Below are 22469 nucleotides of genomic sequence, written 5' to 3'. Positions count from 1 at the left end.
TACAGTTTTGCCTTCAGTTTAATAATTTTCAATAATTAATGCAAGTTTATTAATTTCTAATCGCCTAATTGCCTTTATGATAGATCAATAGAACACAATCGCAATCGCAGATCGCTTTTGCGATTTTGTCCATCCTTGAACACAATTTGCAACTAAATATATGCATAATACTTAAAAAAACGTTAACCATTTACTTTATTTTTTAATATTTTTTTTTTTTACAATTTTGGATTGTTACTATTCAGGTCAATGTACTTTTCCAAGTACATTTCCTTTCATTCCATGGCTTCCATTGTTTGGAAATAAAGCAAATTAAAGTAGGGAATGGTGAAATATCAAATTATGCTACAAAACAAATAATTATAATTTGAAGTATGTATGTAATCTGAACTATTTTTTCTACTTGTAATAAATGGGACCGGCAGAGTAGCAACTCCTTCCTGAAAGCAAGCCTTCTATGCTACATTTGAAAAAAAAATTAATTCAAAAGGTGAAGAATAAAATTCATTTTCTGTATGTATTGAGCATGCTCCATATTAAAAAGGAAATAAAGCAGTGCATTGCATAATTATTGCAAAAACATGCAAGTATTTTTAAAAAATGGATGCGAGAAATATATGTTATACCCTTTTTGTATTGAATTGGAGAAAAAGAAGAATATCCTTCCATTGAAAATGTGTTAACGTAAAAATAAATTTCCGAAACTTTTTCCTTCCTGCTTTTCAATTTCTGCATAAATACAATAATCGAATGGGATGAGGCAGGATGAGGGCACATCGCCATTTGCATTCAACGGGAGCGTAACGACGCGATGTTATCTAAGCAGGCGATGCATAAATCAAAAAAGCAGCCAAAAGAATCGTAATAACGTTGCAATCCCCGCGTGCGCCCCTCACTTTGGGGGTCGCAAAAAAGCAACTTTTTCTCTCGCTACGCATCCGTAAATACCATATATACGCAGCTAAAAGATAACCCCCTACACTACAGTAAGAAAATTTCAGCCGTGATTCATGTGGTAGGCCTCTATTCATTGTTACACGCGTCCTCCCTTCCTCACCAGAACGCATACGCCACCCCATTATTAATACTAATATTTTTGCTTCTAGCCGGCGGAGAGATGCACAAGAAGAATAAGTGCCAGACTGCTACATTTTTGCTTTTATTGTCGGCATAAAAGACGCGACACGCAACATGCCGGCTCATAATTTTGCGCGAGCCGCGTTCTCTTTTTTCTCAACAACCAACAACCCTCCGCGCGCCATCATCGCCAATGTCGTCTGTGTAAAACTGACACCATAAAACTTTGATTACTCCCAGTAAAAGTGAAATTTTAAGCTCAAGGCATGGTTGAGATTTTTGTATGAATCCGCATTAGATGATGACTATAATATGAAATCTAGAAATAAAACAAATATATTTAAAAAATTTTTACTATTTAAAATGAAAGAAAAATATTTAATTTTTTATTGGAATATATACAACAAGAATTAAAAAAATCCCTATTTTTATGGAATATCTTAACGTCTTGCATTTGGTTTCGTTTGATGCTCTTATTATTTCCTCTCATTTTGCGCGTTTGAAAGCTAAACCATAAGGCAAAAGCTCAAGAAGGGCAAATCGGGGAAAGCCATGAAACGAAATGGTGCGGCAAATAATGAAACAATTCGTTTTTCTGTACAATGACCCAGATTCGCGCTGCGGTGCGCCGAGATATTTCATATGGGAATCAAACAGAAAATTCCAATTCCCGGCCTTTTTATTGATAACACACAAGAGCGACGTCGCTTTATGATGGATGAGCCAATTCCGCGCGCCAAATTGCAAAGTATTAACCCCATCGCCGGCAGGCCGCCCGTAAAAACCGCCTCTCGTTACTGCGTGGAGACACAGAACGAAAATAACGGAAGAGCAGTGGCGAGCGGACGATTTGAAAAAATAGAAGCAGAATGATGAGGTAAATCAAATACACACAACACACGCATTCGCACATACATATCGGGAAGGCTCCCCGCCAGAATAAACGAGATTTGTAATGTGAAAATGAGATCGTAAAGAAGACGATGATGGGATTTTTATGCCCGCGGTGTCACGCTTCATTTCGCCGTCGAGGCGACATCAAGAGGGCCGCCTGTCCTGAGAGAGAGCGAAGGGCCTATCGAGCCGGGTGCTCACTCAAGGACGGAATGAGCCAAGATGGCTGGAAGATAAACGCGCAAAGTGCTGCCTGAGCGCAAAACAGCCGCCGGGCCTTGCAAAGTAACGAACGAAACACGGTGAGCTCAAGCACCTTCTTGAGCCAAAAACTCACCCTTCAGAGCGAGGCTAAAGGTGAAAGAGGATTTTGTCCTCGCACACTTAACCTCATACACTGCCTCATATGTCCATAAAAGTTTCAAAATTCTAAGTGCTATGTGCTCGCAGTTGCTAGATTATATTTCATTTATACTAAATTAACAAATAAACAAATTTCACATAAAAAAAATTAGGCATTGTAAAAAAGCCTTATAAATTGTGAAATTTAACTCTTATTTTTATTTTTTATTGTGAAACAAATCTATTCCTTGAAGCAAACCATAATGCTATAAGACCAAAATTCGGCTTTCAATATTTAATTTCAGTAAAAAAAAAATCCTATATTGCGATAAATAACTTGTATCAATCCTGTTAGTTAATTATGAGATTATGAGCGCGGAATACAAAATCATTTTTTACTTTCTAATCTGATCCATTTTTATTTCAAAACCATCTTCGAAATTTTCATTCCGAATTTTTATTAAAATATTGAGTTAATTTTTTTAATAGATTTTTAAATTTAAAGTTCAAGTAATTTTTACAATCAGATTTTTTTCATGAAAGAAAAAGTTCAGAAGAAAAGCGGAAAATATATGCACAAAAGATATCGTCATACAGTGCTATTTTTGCTGCATATCTTGTATCTCTGTCAGTGTGTATATGCAGTGTATGATTGAATGGGGAAATGGAAAAATGCGAAGTAACACAATCTTCTTGATGCTACAGTGTGCATAAGGAAGCAAATAAGCCCGCGGAAAAGGCCATAAACATGCACGCGCGGCGCACTCCATTTGGAGCCGAGCACATCGAAGCTGACGATGCAGCTCGGCGGGAGTTTGTTGTCGCGACTGCAAATGCGAAAAGAAAGGAGCGTTTGTTTTGCTCAACTTGTTCTTTTCATCACATCTCTCGGCAGCTTTTGTGCATTATGAAAAGGAACTGACTGCTGCTGGGTTGAGTGAGTGTCTCGCGTGTGTACGCAAGGGAGTTGTAATATTGCGAGCAGGCAAGATTGATGGTGCAGCAGAAAATCATGCAAGACAGCCGTGGCGAAAGAGCAAAAAGCGAGGCTGCATCACTTTTCCGTCTTGGTGCGGATGTGTTTCACAGCAACGAGAAATACACACCAGTCGCACGACTGTGGAGTGCATTTCTGTGAATGCCCGCAGGCATCGTGATCGGAGGTTATGCATCCCGCTTCACGTGCATGTCTAGCGAAAAGCCAGAGCTATATAGCTGCTTCGGTTACATTCTCGTTTTCATTATTACACATTATTAAAATTTAAAGGACACATAAATTTAAGCGGGAGGAAATTAAAAGAAATTAAAAATAAATGGGGAGAATTCAATTTTAATAAACAAAAATTGCATATTATAGTTTCTTATTGCTTACTTATAATTAAATTTTATTTATTTAATATAACATTCAAAAATCATAAAATAAAATTGTTTTTAAAATTTTCTTTTTAGTTATTCATGACTTGAGTTTTTCTAAATAATTCAATCAGCTATGAATTGCTACATCACTGTTAAAATAATAAATTCACATTTAATAAGAAGTTATGATGTTTCATTTAATATGTTTTACTAGCCATAACAAAGCATTAAATATATCTTGCAATATCAATGTATACTCAGTATTTTTAATTGGATTATGCTCAAATTGGGCATCATAAAGGCAGTTTAAAAATTCACAAAGGGGCATTCCCAAAAATAAGGGGATCTTTTTTCACTCTCCTTGGAGAGATACAAAGTGGCCACTCTGCTGGTGCAAAATAATCAGCATCAAAGAAAGGGGTAAAAAGCACCCTACCCTTTCTTTGCCTTCTTTTAATGCAAATAATAATGTGCGGCAAATATGAGCTGCGCTCCTCAAATTACTCGCGGCTATCTCAAGGGTAAAACCACGCGTTAAACCTCAAAGGCGCGCACTTTTCGCTTGTGGGGCCATTTTTACCTAGAACACATTTATTTCCAGTCATATATTAAGTTTTAAGAGGGGCTTTGCTGCAACTCTCCAAAAGTGTAATGAACGTGGCAAAAAAAAATGAGGCATACTCTGCCATTTTCAATTCTCTTGTGTAATGAAATGTTAGAGTCAGACATAAAAAATATAATTTTTGCAATTTTTGGTCCACCATTTAACGCAAACCGCGGTTAAAAAAAGGAGGCTTGGGAAAGGTGTTTTTAATCATTTTTATCAAATAAGTATTTTTTAATTCAGTGCCATAGTTATATAGCTTTGGACATTTTATTCTGCTGGTGTTGTGGGTGATCGAAAGATTATATGTCATGTAAATTTTATTTACATTTTTCTTTTTCAAATGAAGTATATTCTGCCCAGTTTTGGATACATTTGAGAAATAAAAAAAACTACAAAAGCAAAAGGTGAAAAGAGGAAAAAAGCGTTTGACTAATATACATTTTTCTGAAAGACCTTGAAAGTCTTTTGGGGATAAAAGCTAGAATTTTTTTAACCATGCTCACTTATATCATTGAAATGACAATTAAATTATTTTGAAAAAAATTAAAAGTATTGTCAAACTACACTACTGCATGAAAAAGCATCTAACTCAATTCAATTCAATTCATTTTATTTTTCTCCAAACAAGTCAAACAATCAATTGTGAAAAATTGGTTGGGAGAAAAATAGGCACAATTTTACGTTCAATGAAAAAATGCTTCCGAAATTAAATTAAGGCGTCTATTAGGGCAAGCAACAGTACGTAAAACTCTTTATCCAACAAATGTACAAGTGGTTGGTTTCACCAGACGAGGCAACAAAATTGTTTGCAGGCCTCTATCCGCCAAACGTGAAGGCTCGTTTAGCAATGCAAATGAGCGTGTACACCCATTCTCTCTGTGCTGGGCAACAGACGTGTACATCAAGCTCTTTCCCTGCATTTGTGTGTCCACCGTTGGTTGCTGGCGTGGAAATTATACAGCCTCATGGCGCTGAATTATTGATCCCATAAAGTCCTTCCTCGACAGACGCTTTTTTGTTCCGAGCTGCAAGTCAAAACAGCGCAAATTTTATCTGCAGAAGAGACACCAGGGACCACCTGCTTTTAACTCTCTGCGCTAATCACAGATACATGCTGATCCCAAAACTTGCCACTCTCTCGTCGTGCTCGGCCATGTCTCAAAGGGTTGCATGCTTTCAGAGAGGGATGCCTCTTAATTGCCAGCGGGTCTTGTCAAAGCACCCCCGGCACGGCTGTAGCCACTGAGAGTGCGGACATTTGCCTTCAAGACTTGTTGGTAAGGCTCGAAGCATCATTGAAATTTTTGATGAAATAAAATTCAAAATAATAAAAAAAAAAACTGCAAAACCAAAACATTTTGGGCAGTATTATAAAATTTAACTTTTGAAATTATGAAATCAATTTGAAATTTAAAAAAAATCTGACTTGATTAAACTCATAAAATATCCAAGGAATAAATAAATTCCATTTAACAAAGCGATGAATTAAAGCTTAAAAAAATTAAGGTAAGTTGTTAAAAAATGACATTTTCTTTCTTTTCAAAAAATTGATTTTTTATGGAAATCAATGATTAAACATTAGCAATAGAAGACAATTTATGGGTGTTCAACAGCACTTTCGCTTCTAATCAACAGCTATCAATTCATAAATCAGTTTCTCTACTGACTTGTTTCATAGAGTTTGCGTTTTGAGCAAGACAAAAAATCATTTAAAATTACAGCATTGCAACCTTAAAGTAGTTCAGAAAAATCCAGCATCCTTGGAGTTTCATTGATCAATACTTCTTCATAAATGCTCATTAAAATTAACGATTGGAATCAAATATTTCGTTAGTTAATATTGTTCAACTGATAAAGAGATTAAAAATTTAAATTTACAATTAACAGCGAATTAATAATTCTTCAGGCCCTCTTACTGTCTGTCAGCACCCTGACTATGCTTCCGAGACCCCCAGCGGCAAAAGCCTTCTCGTGCCAGACCAATAGGTGGCCGCTGCTGCCCTCGGAGGGCGACTCAAAGCCTTTGTAAACATACTTCATAAGGATGTCTACAAGGTCGGGGTCAAGCGCTGAAACGACCTCCTCCACCTGAGAGGTCTTAATGTTCAGAAGAACCTTCATCGTGAGCGCAAGGGCAGCGTCCTGTGATAAAAACAAGAGGTTAAAAATTTGCTACGGGAAAAATGTGGGCAAAAAATTACTTTAACTTGTTGGTTTTTAGAGCCGAGTGGTGCGTTCCGAAGGACAGTCTTAAGGGCGTCGACCATTTTACCCCTGAAAATATGTTAAAATAATCATTTTCGCTCAATTCGGTAAAAAACTGCCCAATTTTGTTGAAATATATTATGAGGAAACTCACTGGCTTAGGTAAGAGTTGACTTCCGCTTCGTCCGGACCGACCGGGGGCGACTGCAGTTCTCCCTGCTCGTCCTCCTTGTAATTGTCCTCATTGTATGCGTCAACGTCGATCTTTCGGAATGCCGAACTGGAGGTATTTTTCGCCATTTCGCCGAAAAAAATGCCGGATTTGGACTTGTTATCAGCTCTGCGGGGTGCGGCTGCGGCGACTCCCCTGTCTTCAGCTGTTTTGGGTAAATAAAGCGCTCCGATTGGTCGGTTCAAATTGCGCACTCGGATGGGTTGCTTGTGATTGGTCGGAATTCTCACTGCCGGCATTCCCATTGGTTTACGTCACACTGCAAAATATAAACACGCACATTATTGTGGCGAACGTCGTGGTTTCTTCTCTTGAATGGTCCCTGGCAGAAAAAGAGACAATGACATCGATGATCGCGACAGAGTAGCGTATTAATTACGCGGCGGATCACGTGAGAGAATAGTAAAGGTTACAGCCGAAAAGAATGGTTCTTGAGTCGGTGATCGTCGACGTTTTGAACAAATTCCTCGGCGAGTATGTCGAAAGTGTCGATAGAAAGCAGCTGAAAGTTGCTTTTGGTGAGTCTAGACTTTTGCCGCATTAATTAAAATATTTTCTTTGCAATTCGTCTCATCATATATGAAATTTTTAATATAATCAGCCGATAATTTTGTCCTTGCTCTTATCAGAAACACTTGAAAAATGAATATAATTTGTGTAAAAGTTTTATTTTACATGAGAGCATATTGCGTGCCAGATTTTTTACGCATTGCAGATGATAAGGGAATTGTCGGGGGAAAGTCGTGTTTTATTTGTTTGTGCCTAGAGCTGTTTGCCACTGGTGTATTATTTTATGTCAGAGCAAATTGTTCCTTGCTGATGTCACTCTTTTTTACTCTACAGGTGGTGACATTGCCTTGGACGACTTGGTTCTAAAGCAAAATGCACTTGATGAGTTGGACTTGCCAGTCAAAACAGTTTATGGAAGATTGGGTATGTAAGGATTTATTAAAAAAGAAAACGCTTTTAATGCGTTTTATTGAATTTAGGAAAATTGGTTTTGACTATTCCATGGACCAATCTTTACAAAGCGCCATGGATTGTCAGAATCGAAAGAGTATTTTTGCTGTCGGTGCCAAATGAAGAGGTCCGATATGATCCTGAAAAGGAAGATCGTCTGGCCCAAGAGGCCAAGCAGAAGGAAATTGCAAGAGTTGAAGAGGCCAAGAAATTTGAAGACTTGAAAGGTAAAAACCTCAAGCATTTGAAGTTAAAATTCCAAAAAAATTATACCTTTTTGCAGGAAGCACAAAGAAAGAGGATGCAGGTTTTGTTGAGAACCTGGTGGCACACATCATCAAGAATGTGCAAGTGACAATAAAAGACATCCATCTGCGATACGAGGACAGGGTCACCCATCCGGGCTCCCCTTTTTCGTTGGGAGTCACCTTGAGCAGCCTAAAGCTTATGTCGACTGACGGTTCTGGAAAACCTGTTGATGCCAAGCAGATTTTAAGCATTTTTCACAAAGTAAATTTTGTTTTAAAAGCCATATTCCTTATTAATGTGAATATTCATTTCAAGGTTCTGGAAATGGAAGGGTTAGCTTTTTATTGGAATCCTCAGTCTCCTCTCTACTCTAGTTACGAAGAAATTGCTCGATTGCAAAAGTTTCAGGAGGAAATTGCTTCAAAGCATAAAGTGCCCTCGGGGTATAACTACAGTAAGAATTGATTTACTTCTTGTGTCTATCAAATTTAATTAAAACTGATTTTGTACAGTGTTCGGTCCCATCTCGGCAACAGCACAGCTGCAATTAAATCCAAAGCCCGAGACAGATGGATCAGGCTTTATGATTCCAAAAGTTCTTCTAGACATGAACATGAATGTTCTTTCCATTGGTATTATATAAATAATTTGCAATTTTTTTGTGCACTATCTATTTAACGTTTTGTGGTGTAGGCATTTCTAAAATGCAGTATAGAGATTTAGTCAAGTTCCTCGAGTCAATGGACAGAATGGCCAGAGCAGCTCCTTACCGGAAATACCGGCCTTTCATTAACAACTACAGGGGAAACTACAAGGCATGGTGGAACTTTGCCTATGATTGCATTCTGGAGACAGAAATCAGGAGAAAACGAAAGAACTGGGACTGGAATCACATTAAGAGACACAGAGATCGTTGCAGGAGATATGAGAAAGCTTTCAAAGAAAAGCTCGAGGCTAAAAAACCTAGTGATGAGCTATTGAAAGAAATTGCTGAGCTTGAGAAGAAGATTGATGTTTTCAACATCATTGTGTTGAGAAAAAGGGCTGAGGTGCAGGTATAATCCAAATTACATTGAAAGTGATTTTTTAATTCAGATGTTGAATCTTAAGGTCCAAAAAACCAGGAAACTTGAGGAGGAAAACAAGAAAAATGCTGGTTGGTTTGGTGGCTGGTTTGGAGGTGGCTCAAGTGCAGACAAGAATTCCGGATCAGATATTGGTATTTTTGTTATCATACACTTTTTACCAAATTGTAAATTTTTTAATAAATAATGTAGCTACGAAAATTGATGCTGCCATGACAAAAGAGGAGAAACAAAAGTTGTATCAGGCAATTGGTTATCAAGAGAACGCAGCCCCAACACAGTATCCCCATTTCTATGTGGCTGTGAAAACTTCCTTCACTCTAGGATCTCTGCAAGTCACAGTCAACGATGAAGACATGACTGATAGTGAGGTTGTTAAACTGGTCATTTCAGGTGTCAAGTGCAACCTAGAGCAAAGGCCATCTGCTCTTGCCACAAAGTATGTTGAAGTAATATTGACTTATATGTTTATTGTTCAAATTTGATCTAGGGTGGAAATGAAAATGCAAAATTTGAAAATAACCGGTACTTCTCAAAATGGACAAGAGCCTCTTCTGGCTTATTCCTTGGTTTCGGCAACTCTCGGCAGACCAAGCCTGCTCAATATCTTATTTGAGACAAATCCCATGGACAGGCTGTGTGACCAACGCTTGCGAATTACTGCTCAGCCACTGGAAATGATTTACGAAGCTGAAACTATTATTCGAATTACTGAAGTTTTTAAGCCTCCAGAAAAGCCATCATTAAAACAGTAAATATTTTATCATATCTATCTTGTGGTAACATAGTAAAAATTATGATTGATAGGCTACAAGCCATGGCTGTTTCTAAACTGGAGGACATTCAAGATCGATCAGCCACTCTCCTACAACATGCAATCCACCAACAAAAGGTGCTAGATTTGGACATCAAAGTTGCTGCTTCAAGAATGATTTTGCCACAGTTGGGAAAGATCAATGTGTATGTGGCAGCAATAATTATAAAGTTTTGATTAAACCTTTTAAATTTTATTTTGATCTAGGTCATCTCCTGTGCCAGTTCTTGTCGTAAGCCTTGGAAGTTTGTCCATCGCATCTTGTGCTAGAGACAAAGGCCGCCCCAACATCACCAACATGCTTCAAGCAGGCAGTTCCGAGCAAGAGGTGATGCAAGAAATGATTGCACAGAGCTACGAGAAATTTTCTCTCCAGCTGAAAGATGTCCAGGTATTCAGTTTGATGCGAAACTTTTTAATCAAAGTTAATAACATGCTTTTAGGTGCTAGTAGCTAAGCCAGGAGAAGATTGGGAGGAAAAATTAGCCAATCCATCTGAATCGCAACTACACTTGGTGCAGCCAATGAGCATTGACATCAACCTCCATCGAAGCTTGCTGTTTAACGACCCTAGGATTCCGCAGTTTAAAGTTGCAGGTCAACTACCATCTCTGTTTCTTAATCTGTCGGAAGAGCGTCTTTTGCTCACTGCTGGAATTTTGGTCAGCGTCCCATTCCCAGAGTCTGAACCGGAGCCACAACAGCCTTTGGTAGGCTGAATACATAAATTATCTTAAGGATAATTTTATTCTTTACTTAAAATAATTTTCCATTTTGGAATTGTGCATTATCAAATTTGATATCTTTTTTAAGACTGAAGGAAGGTCACTGAGCAAAAGCATCATGACACTCACCCAAATGGGTCTGGTGGACAAACGAAAGGCAGGTGCAAATCAAGAAGGCCTTGATCTTGTAGTCAGTTCTGTCAAGATGGAAATATGGTTTGAAATGAAAGGTATTATTTGTTGTTAGTAATAAGTTACCGTTTTTGTATACTCTACCTTTATTTTTAGAGTTGAGAGTCGTAATCACTCGGAAAGACGCTGGTGCTAATACAAAACTTGTTGATTTCTCACTAATGGCTGTTGAAATGGAAATGATTCAGCGGCCGTTTGACATGAATCTTGTTTTGCGCCTTGGTGGTGTTGCGATGGACCAAACTATCAACGGAAAAACAAGAAAAACTATCACCACACCAATGTCTGATGGAAAAGCTGACTATCTGTTCACTACTCGGCTGTTAATTGTAAGTTTGATTTACATTGGTTGCTCTTAGAATGATAGTTGTCTTTTAGGTCAACAGAAAATCACCCGAATTTTCTACTGTCCATCACAATGTGGAGAAATTGCTTGAAGTAACATTCACCTCGCTTGACCTGGCTCTGCATCAAACCGGAATTCTCCAGCTAATGGAGTTTTCACAAAGTCTTCAGGACAAAATTTCTTCTCTCAAGCCTGCACCTCGTCAGCCAAAGGACAGATACGCCTCCACCTTGGACCCCGCGGATCGCCTTTTGGCAACGATCGTGGAAGAGGACAGTTCAATGACCCTTAAACCTGTTGTCTCAGACAAAAAGCCGAGCAAGAAGATCATCATGCTGAAGCTGGTGGCAAGGCTGGAAAACCTGAGCGTCAGTTTGTCTAACGCAGAACGAGATCTGACGCAGTTTTCACTTCGAGGCGTCAGAGTTGATATTAAAATGCTGCAAGGCCAAATTGAAATCGATTCAGCTTTGAGGACAATGCTGGTCACAGACAGCAACCCAGACACCGTATATCAGAAGATCCTCGAGTCTGAGGGAACCGAGGCTCTTGCAGCCAAAATCATCATGTACGAGAAGCCAGCTGAAGGACAGCCGTCTATGGCTGTTCAGGCAAACATGGCGAGATTGAGAATTTTCTTCCTCAACCGTTATGTGAACAGTCTTTTAGGTTTCTTAAACAACTTCCAAGCAGCACTAAATGCCATCCAGGCTGCATCAGCTGCGGCTGCTGAAGCTGCTAAGCAAAACATCCAGCAAGTGTACGAAAACGCAACGAGAATCGCCCTAGCTATTGAAATCAAAGTAATAGCAATTGATTTTATTTATATTCTTTTTTAATAATTGTTTTACAGGCACCTATCGTAATTGTGCCTCGGAGCACATCTACCAGAGATGCATTTATGCTGGATTTGGGTACCATTGTGATGAACAATAAGTTCACAGAGCTGCAGATTCCCAACGAAAGCAGGACGGTCTCAATGGATACTTTGACCTTAGGCCTTAGGCACTTGCATGTCACTCGGTAATTTATTTTAAATTGATTATATAGCGGTTTTAAACCAAAGTAATTTACAGAGTGATGTTGGATAATTCAAACAAGGCCGTCAGCCAGACACCTCTCATCACACCTTTTGACTTCACAGTCCTTGTGAAGCGCAATTTGTCCATTGGATGGTGCAAGCTGAAACCAGCAATTGATTTGGAAAGCCAACTAGATGCAATCAAGGTGAAAAATTTAAAATTCACTGCTCTGTTAGCACTATTTTATTTTTCATCAGCTCGATGTTCGTCAAGAAGATGTGAAATTGGGTATGCTAGTTTTGAGTGAAAATTTGGGAGACATTGAGCAGGTCATTGAGCCAATCGAGCAAGTGACCGTTGAGTCTCTGCAAACTGAAGAAGAATCTGTCCAAAAGCATGCTCGACCTAAAACCCTTCGAACTATTTCAAGTATAATTGCCCATATCAGTTATAAATTTAACTCATAATTGTTTATCCAGCTGTCAGCAAGGTGTCTGAAATCTCAGCTCCGGTAGCTGACAATGTGTTCAAGAACGTGACATTCAACTTTCTAATGAAAAGCATTGAAGTCAATTTGCTGGTGCCTGCAACAACGCCTGTAATTAAAATTTGTATTTTTAGGAAGCAAATTTTATATTCATAGTTTTTAGGCTGGAAACGATGACAGACACGGACTGGCTCATTTCAACATCAGCAGCATGAAAGTGCAGGGTGTAATGTATTCCAGCGGAGCCATGATTGTTGTCTTGCAACTTGACGACTGTGGATTGAAGGATATGCGGCGTCTTAAAGCCAACTCTGATAATCGCATATCAGACCTTCTAAGTCTAAAAGGGACACGAGAGAAAAGTCCCATGATTCTTTTGAACTTCAACCAATCAACAGCAAACACAACTTTGACATGCAAAGTGTCGGGATTTAATTTGGTTCTCTGCTTGGACTATTTGCTGAAGATTTCGGACTTCTTTGTTTCTGCATTGCCGCAAGGAAATACCCCAAAAGTAGAACGAGCTAAGTCCGCCGGTTCCAAAAGTGCCTCCAGACCTTCTTCGGGTAGATTTATTTATTTTTTTAAATTTTGCCTGCTTCATCTAAAATAATGTATATTTTCTAGGTAACAAAAAAGATAGCTTAACCTCAAAGGAGAACGTTTTTGAGCTAAAGGTGCTCCTGGAAAAGCCAGACATTATTTTGGTTGAGAGCATGTCAGACATAAACACGAGGGCCCTCATATTTAGCGTCGAAGGGGATGGTCGAGTTAGAATGACTCCTGAAAGACAAGCCATCAACTTCAACATCAAAAACATTCAACTTTACTCTTGTATTTTTAACCCCGAACGCAGAAAAGAGACCCTGAGCCAGGTGCTAAGACCGTGCACTCTGAGTGTTGCTGGAGGCTGCACCACTGGAGACCAACCTCATATTGAAGTCATACTGTCGGATGTGAGGCTGTCAGTGACTCCTGGAACTATCAATATCCTCACAAATACAATGGCAGCTCTTGGGTCAGGCACGGAGGAAACAGGAGAAGGTAAAATAATTGTTGGGGGGAAAACGGTATTGTATAAAATTATTATTAATTTTCAGATGAAGAGAAAGTTCAACCAGATTGGAGCCTTTTGTGGCGGCCTAAAACTTTTAAAGAAACGGATCACTTGTTCTTGCTTGCCGAGGAGGGTCTTGATGCCTTATCTGTTTGTGAGGCTCTTGATAAAGAGCAAGGGCCCGAAGGTGGAGAAATCGTTGTGACCGCTGGATCCTTTGTGATCACCGTGGAGGCTGGCTTTGGAATTAAGACGCTGCCCCTTATTCTCTTGGAAAGTAGCATGCAGGCCAGAGTGTCCAACTGGGCTAGAAACTTGCTGATCACAGGCGGAGTCTCTCTGCAAATGTCTTACTACAACAGTCGACTTGCTCTCTGGGAACCATTGATTGAGCCTCATGTCAAAGGAGAAACGTAAACAAAGAATTTTAATTCATAGGATGTTCTATTAACTCTTTCTAGCAGATTTATTCCTTGGAAGCTAAATTTTGAGCTGAAGAAAAATGCAACTAGCTCTCCATTCCTTTCCCCTCTTTCCGACGAAGTCGATGCTGCGCCACCGCCGCCAGGGACCAGCATAATGATCAGCTCTGATAATAATTTGGAGATCACAGTTTCCAAGTCTTGTTTGGAAGTCATGACAAATCTGAGCAAAGCTTTTCGCTTAGCTGTAAAAGAAGGACCGAAGGTTAAGGAGCTTGAAGGCTCACCATACCAGATCATCAACCAAACAGGGATCAGAGTTGTTCTGCTTTTAAAAGACACCAATTTCATTGTAATTCAATTATTTATTATATGAAAGGTTTCTTAAAAAAATTTTCATAGGTTGATGACGGAAATGGAAGTTGCTCTGGTGGAGTTGAGCAAGTGGTGCTGGAAAGTGGCGCCGAGTGTGGATTGATTCTCGGAGAACCAGCAACTCCTGCAATCGACACAAGGAAGTCGATTTTGAATGAGCAGGTCAGCTTTTCATTTTTGTTTTCATAAATTTATAAAATAAAAAATTTAATTTTTCAGGTCCATGAAAAGATTCTACAGGTCAGGGTGCCTGAAAAAAATTGCACTATCAAAATCCCAATGGCCAGAGCGGAAAAGAGATATTTCTCAGTGGCAGCGAAACCTGAGAAGCAGGGAATTGTTTCAGAGGTGACTGTGGACGGCAGCTGCAGAATCGTTACTCTGAGGTCAATCATTCAAGTGCACAATCAGTTCAGCTTGCCTGTTGACGTTTACTACATGACAAAACGAGGGAATGAAGTTGAATGCGTTGGAGTTGTCCAGCCAGGACAAAAATTAGACTTGCCCTTGCACGCAGTCTACACTTCCTTCTGTGAGCTGTTCTTCAGCCTGCCAGGGTATGTACTTTCAAGATTAACCACTGAACATCCTCTCATTAAAAAATAATGAATAGGCACACTGTTTGCATCACACCTTTTGTTTGGAAGGAGCTGCAGAACACAATCACTGTCAACAAACTTCTGCAGTGCGACGCCAAGAACAAAGACGCCAAGGAGCCGTACTTCATTAGGGCTCAGGGAGAAATGGAGCATGTGTATTTTGAGGGAACGACCATGAAGACAATGCACAGCTGCATTTTCAATATTACACTGAAGCCGACTGTGGTTCTGAAGAACCTTCTCCCTATCTTCCTTGTCTATGCTTCCGAGAAAGGGGGCAAGGAGCTGGAGGTGCAGCCAGGTGGAAGCATCCATTTGCCAACCGTGGAGCCTGGAAACGCACAGATGTGCTTGAGGGTACTTTCTTCTACTGCTGATTTTATAAGGGAAAACAATTTGGGAATTTTATTTGTTTAGTTGGATGATTACCTAGAGAAGAACTGGTCGTGCAAGAGAGAAATTGGTGCAACACCACCAGAGTTGTCCGTCTGGTCTTTTGACTCCTATGACAGTCCTGCTAAAATGTCTCTTGACATGGGCATGCACACAGTTAATGTCAATGGCACTCTCTACATGTCTCTATATTCTCCGTTTTGGATGATCAACAAAACTGGCAAGCAGTTGTCCTACAGAGTAAGTTCATAAGACCAATATTAGAAATTTCTTTACACAACTACAAAAACACAAACTTGATCAAAATTTTTAAATCCAGCTGATCAAATCAGTTTTGTCTTTGATTTTGAAAACTGGCAGAAATTTAGATTTTTGGAAATTTACAGAAATCCCGAAAAACAGAGAAAAACGAGGCCTCGGGAAGTCCTCTGAAGGTATTTCTCCAGCCAACTAAGTCGCAATTTGCATGCTTTGCTAATGTTGGTACATTCATGTCAGGGCAAAATTATTTTACACAAACACTTTTGTAGATTTTGCAGAAAAATATTTTTTCTACTCTTCAATAACCATTTTATTTTTCTTCCGATTTTTGGTGTGTACCAACTCTCAAAATTGGCATTGATGAGCACTACTGGTGTAAAATAATTCATAAAAGTTGGCTTCTTATTTTCCCTCACATGGTTCATCTTTTCAGAAATGGTCGTCTGTTATGTCCGTGTCCAGCAAGAACTGGGAAGTGAGTTCGCAATAACACTCACTTTTTGTTGAAGTTAATTTAAATAACACATGGACCGTGTTGAATTTATTTTTGTACAGATATTTGACTCAGTGTGATTTCACTAACAGCAAAAATGGATATCAAGTGTTCGTTCCCTCTAATATGAATTTGTAAGATTTGTATTATAAACTGCATTTTCAGGGTTAACCGGATTGTGTTCGGAATTTTGTAATTAGTTCCACCTTCACTTTAACTTTTATTTTGCTGCATGTGTGATCTTTTTTACAAATGTTGAAGATCAGCTCTTAATTTAAACTTAAATTTTACAGCAATCGGAAGACACTACCAATGTCATGTACCACCCACCTGACTTCGAGGGACCCATTCTGTTTTCATTCCGACCAAAGGTTTTCTTTGGGAAGAAGAAGGCCGCCATTAGAGTGGAGGACAGCGAGTGGTCCAACAAATTTTCACTTGACGTTGCTGGAAGCTCTGGCTCCGTCAGCTGCAAGTCAATGAATGACTCATTCCAGGTAATTTTTTCCGCTTAGTATTATTGACTTGTTCGGAGAAAAATAAATTGAATTGAATTGAATTATTAATATAAATTTAATTTATTATTAAAAAAAAATAGATTGGAGTGAGCATCAAGCTTTCAAGCTCAAATCTGACAAAACTGGTGACTTTCACTCCTTACTACATGCTAGTCAACCACACCAGTTTCGTCATCCAATGCCAAGAAGGGGATCGTCCAGCAGATCCGTGGACTGACATCGAACCATCCAACTGCTCACCTTTTTGGCCCAGAGGCATAGGCCATCATGACAACACTCTGAGGTTAAAAGTTAAAGGCACAAATGAGACAACTTCACCATTTTCCTTTTCTGAAAACATCAATGTGCTTCTGAAACTCCACAATAAGGTTTTTAATGTTAAAATGTGTTGAAATTATTGTTCACAGTGATTTTTTTTTTAGTTTGGAGGAATCAATGTTGATGTCCAAGTATCTGAAGGAAACATTTTTGTAAATTTGAGTGCTTACGAACCGGGATTGGCTCCTGCGCTGATTGTTAACCACACTCAGCACACGGTCGATTTCTGGGAAAAACGACAGAATCCTACAATCAAGTGATAACAATTTAATATTCAATTTTTATTTTTCTATTGAAAATTTTTGTTCCAGAAAATTAGCACCAATGGAGCAAGCCTTGTTTGCTTGGGAGGAGCCAAGAGGCCAAAGGAGTTTGGTGTGGAACGGACTCGGTGCAAACAACAAAAAAGAGGAGATTGTGGACATGCTTCGGAAAGACGGAGTTGGCAAGCTATGGGTGTCTGCAAACAATGACGAGGTGGTCTACTGGGTGTCCTTTTTGGATGGAATACAGAGGGTGCTGCTTTTCACTACCAACCCTGAAGTGGCCACTAACGCTCAAGCAGCCGCTGAGCTTGAGCCGATCTCGGTAGAGCTAACCATGTCTTTGCAAGGAATTGGCCTCTCTTTGGTGTCTGAATTGGAAAAGAAGATCGTTGAGCTGCTCTACATGCGCATGGCCAGGTATGCACTTTATCATTTTCTGATATCCCTTAAAAATAACTTTTACTGAAGTACAGTAAAATTGAAATTTCTTTGGTGATTTATCAAACTTGACCATTTTTTTAGCTCTGGAATAATCTGGGAGTGCAAAAAACTAAAGAAGCGAAACTACGAGCGACTCAGTGAGGTAGACACAAACATCTTGGAGTTGGCTTACCGACGCTACTCCCTCGGCCAGGGTGACCGAGTTGTCAAGTTGTCTGACGGTGCCGAGGCAGATTTGTCTCTAAACCGAATTGTCACTCCTTACGTTAAGGAGTTGAGGAGGACCCACAACCCTGGCATTTGGTTCCATCTGAAGATCTCAACCCACCAGAGAATGTTGCACGCCAAGCTCAACAATCTGCAGATTGACTGTCAAATGCCAAACTGCATGTTCCCGAACATTTTGGCACCAGTCCCTCCTCCCAAGAGCATTGCCGCTGATAATGGTAACTTATATTTTGTCCTGCTTATCAAATTACTTTAAATTTTGTGTCAGCAATGAGACCTTTTGTGGAGTTGAGTGTGGTGCAGCGCCTCCTTGAGCACAGTCCAGTGCAGCAGTTCAAGTACTTGCGAGTTCTGGTGCAGGAGTTCCACGTCAAACTGGAGCTTGACTTCTTAAATGCTCTGGTTGGAATGTTTTCCGCTGAAGAAACTTTGGACACTGAAGATGTAAATTTTTATTATTTTTTCTACTGAAGGGATTAAATTTAAATTTCTTTCAGACTGAGAAGTTTTCCATTGACACTCAGACGGTCCATCAGCCTCTTTTAGCTTTGATTGCGATTCAAACAGCACAGGAGCAAAAGAACTTCTACGACGAGCTCCATCTTTCACCTTTAAAGGCAATTTTAGTTATAACTTCAAAGTTTTGTAGTTATTTATTTTTTTCCATTAGATTCACATCAGCTTTTCCATGAGTGGTGGAGTAGGTAAACTCAGCGGAACGTCACAGCTGAACATCATTCATGTTCTTTTGGAGAACGTTGGAGTTACACTGACAGACATTCAGGATGTGGTTTTCAAGTACGTAAAATATTTAAAATAGTTTTTGCCAGATTTTATTATTTTTAATTGTAGGCTTGGTTACTTTGAGAGACAGTCGTCATTCTTAACACAGCGCCAGTTAATAAGTGAGGCACAGTCTCATTACACTCAACAGGCCATCAAGCAGTTGTACGTTTTGGTGCTCGGGCTCGACGTCATTGGAAATCCTTTTGGACTTTTCTTGGGTTTGACCCAAGGCGTCGGCGACCTTTTCTACGAACCTTTCCAGGTTAAATACTTATGAAATCTTGTATCAATTTTTATTTCATTTTTTAAATTCTCAGGGAGCCATCCAAGGGCCGGGAGAGTTTGCCGAAGGCTTGAAAAATGGTGTGAGGAGTTTGTTTGGCCACACCTTGAGTGGAACAGCTGCCGCAATGTCTAGAATTACTGGCACTTTTGGCAAGACATTGGCCAACTTGAGTATGGATGAAGAGTTCCAGAGACGAAGGCGTGAGCAGCAACAAAGTCGGCCAAATACTTTGCACGAAGGGCTCGCTCACTCTGGAAAGGGTCTTGTCAATGTATGTCTTTCAGTTATAAATAAAATGTTGCATAAATGTTTTTTATAGAATGTGATGAGTGGAGTGACTGGAGTAATCACAAAACCTGTGACTGGTGCCAGGGATGAAGGTGTTGGAGGATTTTTCAAGGGTCTCGGCGCCGGAATGCTGGGTCTTGTCACACAGCCAACCGGAGGCGTGATCGACTTTGCCAGCAACACACTGGAATCGGTCAAAAGGTAGTTGCAAAAAAATGTACATGCATATAAACATTACCTCTATGAAATTAAATTTTAGAGCTGCTGATACTGCAGAGGAGCAGCGTCCTTTGCGTTTTTCAAGATTTTTCCAGCAGGACGGGTTAATCCGGCCTTACAATGAGATGGAGGCGTTCGGGAATCAGCTTTTGCATGTAAAATTAATATTCTTGGATGTTATACCTGATATTTATTAATATTTGTTCCAGATTGTGGAGAAAGGAAAGTTTGCCAAAACAGACAATTACGTCTTCCACGCCCTCCTTGGCAACAGTGGAAAAGAAGCTCTCATTTACACCGACAATCGAGTGATGTTTATATCAAAAAATGACATTTTCGGCCAGTGGCAGGTGAGGCCTTAAATAGATTTGTGCTTTATGTTTTTTTCATTTTTTGTTTAAAAGGTTGATTGGAATAATCCATGGTCAGAGCTCTCTGGACCTCCAAAAGAAGATCCTGCCGGAATAATTTTCTACACTACTGAACCGCAGAAAAAGGTTTTGGGATTTTTCCGTTCCAGCGAAAATGGACGAACAGTCATCGTTCAAGACGAACAACTTAAGAAGGTTTGATTTTTATTCTTCCTCCGTCCCTTTGATTGATTATTTTTCTTTTATCCTCAGGAGTTGTACAGGTTGGCAAGGAAAATCATGAATGACCGAATCCCGCAGTCGCCAAGATGAGTTTTGGACCCACCTACGCTTCTTCTGCTCTACTTCTAAACGCAATACACTTTCCGCACAAGCGTTTGCTGCCTTGGCATTGCTTCTCTTTTGCAACTTCTACTGCTGTGTGCATTTGAAACTATTTAACTTGCTGGGGCGCGCAGAGTGGAGATTAAATCAAATGGGGCGGTGGATCAGACAGAAGTTTAGGTGGTTGTTAAGGGTTTGAGTACTTTAGAGGAAAAAGAAATTAATTCTAAGAAATGATTCAAATGATTTTTTGAAGTTCCATGTTGCTTAGTGACCGACCATGTTTTGACTTGTTACGCACCCTTCAAGCATTTTTCATTGCCACAAATTTACCTGGAACATATTCAAATAAATTATACTATGCATTGAGTGAGTGTCTATTTGTGCAAGTAATTTTCACAATTTTCATTGGCCCTGTTGATATATGTTATTTTATTGTAGCCAACAATGGTAATAAAATATAAAAAGCTAACTTATCACATATGACTAGTATTTTTTGTAAAGATCAACTTCCTTAATGCGCCAGAACAAGATAAATTAATAAAGATGTAGCTGTAAAATTAAAAAATTAAATACATGATTTTCACCAAGAATCTAACTTTCAATATTGGCTCGGTTTGGCCAGCGCAGTTGATTATAGTTCTTTAAAACTACTCTTAAGCACTACGTACCCCTAGTAGAAGAACATCTCTGTAATTTAAAAAATTACAAGAATTAAATTATTTTCAATTTTAAACATTGCAGAATCCTGCTCTGTCACACCAAAAAGAATTTTGCTGAACACTACTGCCTGGCTGATTATCAGACCCCAACGTTTTGCAGGCCATGCTTATACTTTACAAAAAAAAAAATCCGTCGCAGATCCACATCGACAAGAGAAAATTATAAATTTTAAAGAGACTGATCAAACTCCAGCTACTAATTGTTAGTGCTGTGCGGGCGCCGGGGGTGCCTTCAGCGCCTCGGAGAGCGCTGTGAAGGCAGCACCAAGCCGTCCGGCATGCACCGCAAGTTCTGCATGTGTTGGGAAGGCACCAGGCGCCGCGCCGACGGCCGGGGGCGCGTTGTAGGCTCCAAGTGCTGCTCCGAGCGCGCCGGCATTGGGAGGCCCATTTTGTACATAGCCTGGTGGAACTGGTCCCAGGACAGTGTTCTTGTCCAAGTCGTCAATCATCATCCATGCGGCTGTAGCCAACTGGGGTGCCACTGTAAAACAGAAATTTAATAATTATTATGAAAGCTTAAGCTCATTATCTATGCTACTCACGCCAATGCATTTTCACTTCCTGCAAGCCATTACTGCAAAGGAAGTTGATGAGCTCTAACATCCCTAATTTTTGAAGCTCCTCTACTGTTGGCTTGGGATTGGAAAAAAGGACTTGAAGCGTGTTAGGTTTCAAGCCGAAAGTAATAAAAGGCTACGGAAGACAAAATTAATTTATTCGCATCGAATTAAAAATTCCAATATAAGGAATAATCAGATTATTAATTGAAAATACCTTCTTAGCAGCCATTTTTTAGGTGGTTTTGAGGGCAGAGGAGTCCTAAGTGGCGAAATCACAATGGGCCTTAACAACAGTCCGGACGAAGCTACCAAGCTTAAAAAAATATTCTTAATTAAGTGCTTATTAAAATTGATAAGCTCTTGGCAATAAAATAAAATTACATTAAATATCATGTGTATAGCTTGTGAAGATATCAAATTATTTTATCTTTTTGTAGCATAAGATAGCAAGGAAAACTCGAAAACTTCATTTACCTGCGGTGGTACAAATAGAAAAATCAGTTGATGATCTGGAATCGGGACGCAGATTTTTCTAACTTTCTGTGAGACAAACTGCGGAAAATTGGGAATCAGAGTCAGAGGCAATGATGGAGCAAAACATGCAAAAGGCAGAAAGCAGCTGCAGGCGCGGTGGCGTTCTATGGCGGACAAATATTTGAAGGGATAGACATGCACTTTGACCTCTCATTGTCAGCGCTTTTGTAAAGTCTGCGCGCCTGCACTGCCTGCAGAGGAAAATTCCAATCAAATCAGAACCTGAGAAAACACGAAAGGTGGAAAAGATCACGAAGCGGAACATTTTGTAAGTTTGGAGCTGTTCAGATCACGTTCAAAGTCGGCGGAGATGCGCTCCTCGCCAGCCCTGCAGAGAATTTAATTTTATTTTGATGAAAATGCAGCAGACAGGTGGGGGGAGGGGGGGGAGATGTGAGCGCTTTGGTGTTTT

The 22469-nt window shown here is 39.6% G+C and overlaps 3 protein-coding genes across 6 annotated transcripts; 1 reads left to right on the top strand and 2 right to left on the bottom strand.

Moving 5' to 3' along the window:
* Positions 1 to 5814: 5814 nt before the first annotated feature.
* On the bottom strand, positions 5815 to 7116 carry LOC132201198 (actin-related protein 2/3 complex subunit 5-B). The gene is made up of 3 exons (XM_059627178.1): positions 6636 to 7116; positions 6478 to 6550; positions 5815 to 6418 (listed from the first exon to the last, which is right to left on the bottom strand). Exons 1-3 carry the CDS (start codon positions 6956 to 6958, stop codon positions 6179 to 6181), a joined length of 636 nt encoding a protein of 211 aa, XP_059483161.1. The 5' UTR covers positions 6959 to 7116; the 3' UTR covers positions 5815 to 6178.
* LOC132201195 (intermembrane lipid transfer protein Vps13) lies at positions 6995 to 20719 on the top strand. Of its 4 annotated transcripts, XM_059627168.1 has the most exons (45): positions 6995 to 7231; positions 7557 to 7646; positions 7703 to 7900; positions 7957 to 8183; positions 8238 to 8376; positions 8435 to 8554; positions 8616 to 8977; positions 9033 to 9141; positions 9200 to 9446; positions 9498 to 9758; positions 9815 to 9967; positions 10029 to 10212; positions 10265 to 10531; positions 10635 to 10776; positions 10835 to 11067; positions 11117 to 11887; positions 11938 to 12107; positions 12161 to 12311; positions 12364 to 12535; positions 12586 to 12704; positions 12757 to 13159; positions 13221 to 13637; positions 13694 to 14063; positions 14115 to 14424; positions 14475 to 14609; positions 14667 to 15004; positions 15061 to 15403; positions 15464 to 15679; positions 15826 to 15873; positions 16134 to 16175; positions 16487 to 16690; positions 16792 to 17079; positions 17134 to 17285; positions 17341 to 17712; positions 17818 to 18182; positions 18233 to 18408; positions 18462 to 18581; positions 18635 to 18762; positions 18817 to 19012; positions 19068 to 19307; positions 19356 to 19525; positions 19584 to 19698; positions 19753 to 19893; positions 19948 to 20109; positions 20167 to 20719. In XM_059627168.1, the coding sequence occupies exons 1-45, from the start codon at positions 7138 to 7140 to the stop codon at positions 20224 to 20226; spliced, it is 9720 nt and encodes a 3239-aa protein (XP_059483151.1). In that variant the 5' UTR covers positions 6995 to 7137; the 3' UTR covers positions 20227 to 20719. The 4 variants fall into 4 exon arrangements, with proteins under 4 accessions (XP_059483151.1, XP_059483153.1, XP_059483152.1 ...); XM_059627170.1 differs by lacking the exon at positions 15826 to 15873; XM_059627169.1 differs by lacking the exon at positions 16134 to 16175.
* On the bottom strand, positions 20604 to 22209 carry LOC132201199 (uncharacterized). The gene is made up of 4 exons (XM_059627179.1): positions 21998 to 22209; positions 21738 to 21836; positions 21506 to 21656; positions 20604 to 21444 (listed from the first exon to the last, which is right to left on the bottom strand). The coding sequence occupies exons 2-4, from the start codon at positions 21750 to 21752 to the stop codon at positions 21164 to 21166; spliced, it is 447 nt and encodes a 148-aa protein (XP_059483162.1). The 5' UTR covers positions 21753 to 21836; positions 21998 to 22209; the 3' UTR covers positions 20604 to 21163.
* Between the last annotated feature and the right edge of the window lie 260 nt (positions 22210 to 22469).

This window comes from Neocloeon triangulifer, unplaced genomic scaffold (assembly GCF_031216515.1).
Source record: "Neocloeon triangulifer isolate White Clay Creek 2 clone unplaced genomic scaffold, ASM3121651v1 ptg000014l, whole genome shotgun sequence".
NCBI lineage: Eukaryota > Metazoa > Arthropoda > Insecta > Ephemeroptera > Baetidae > Neocloeon > Neocloeon triangulifer.
The sequence above is the reverse complement of the archived record's forward strand: the minus strand, read 5'-3'. Positions and strand labels throughout refer to the sequence as shown.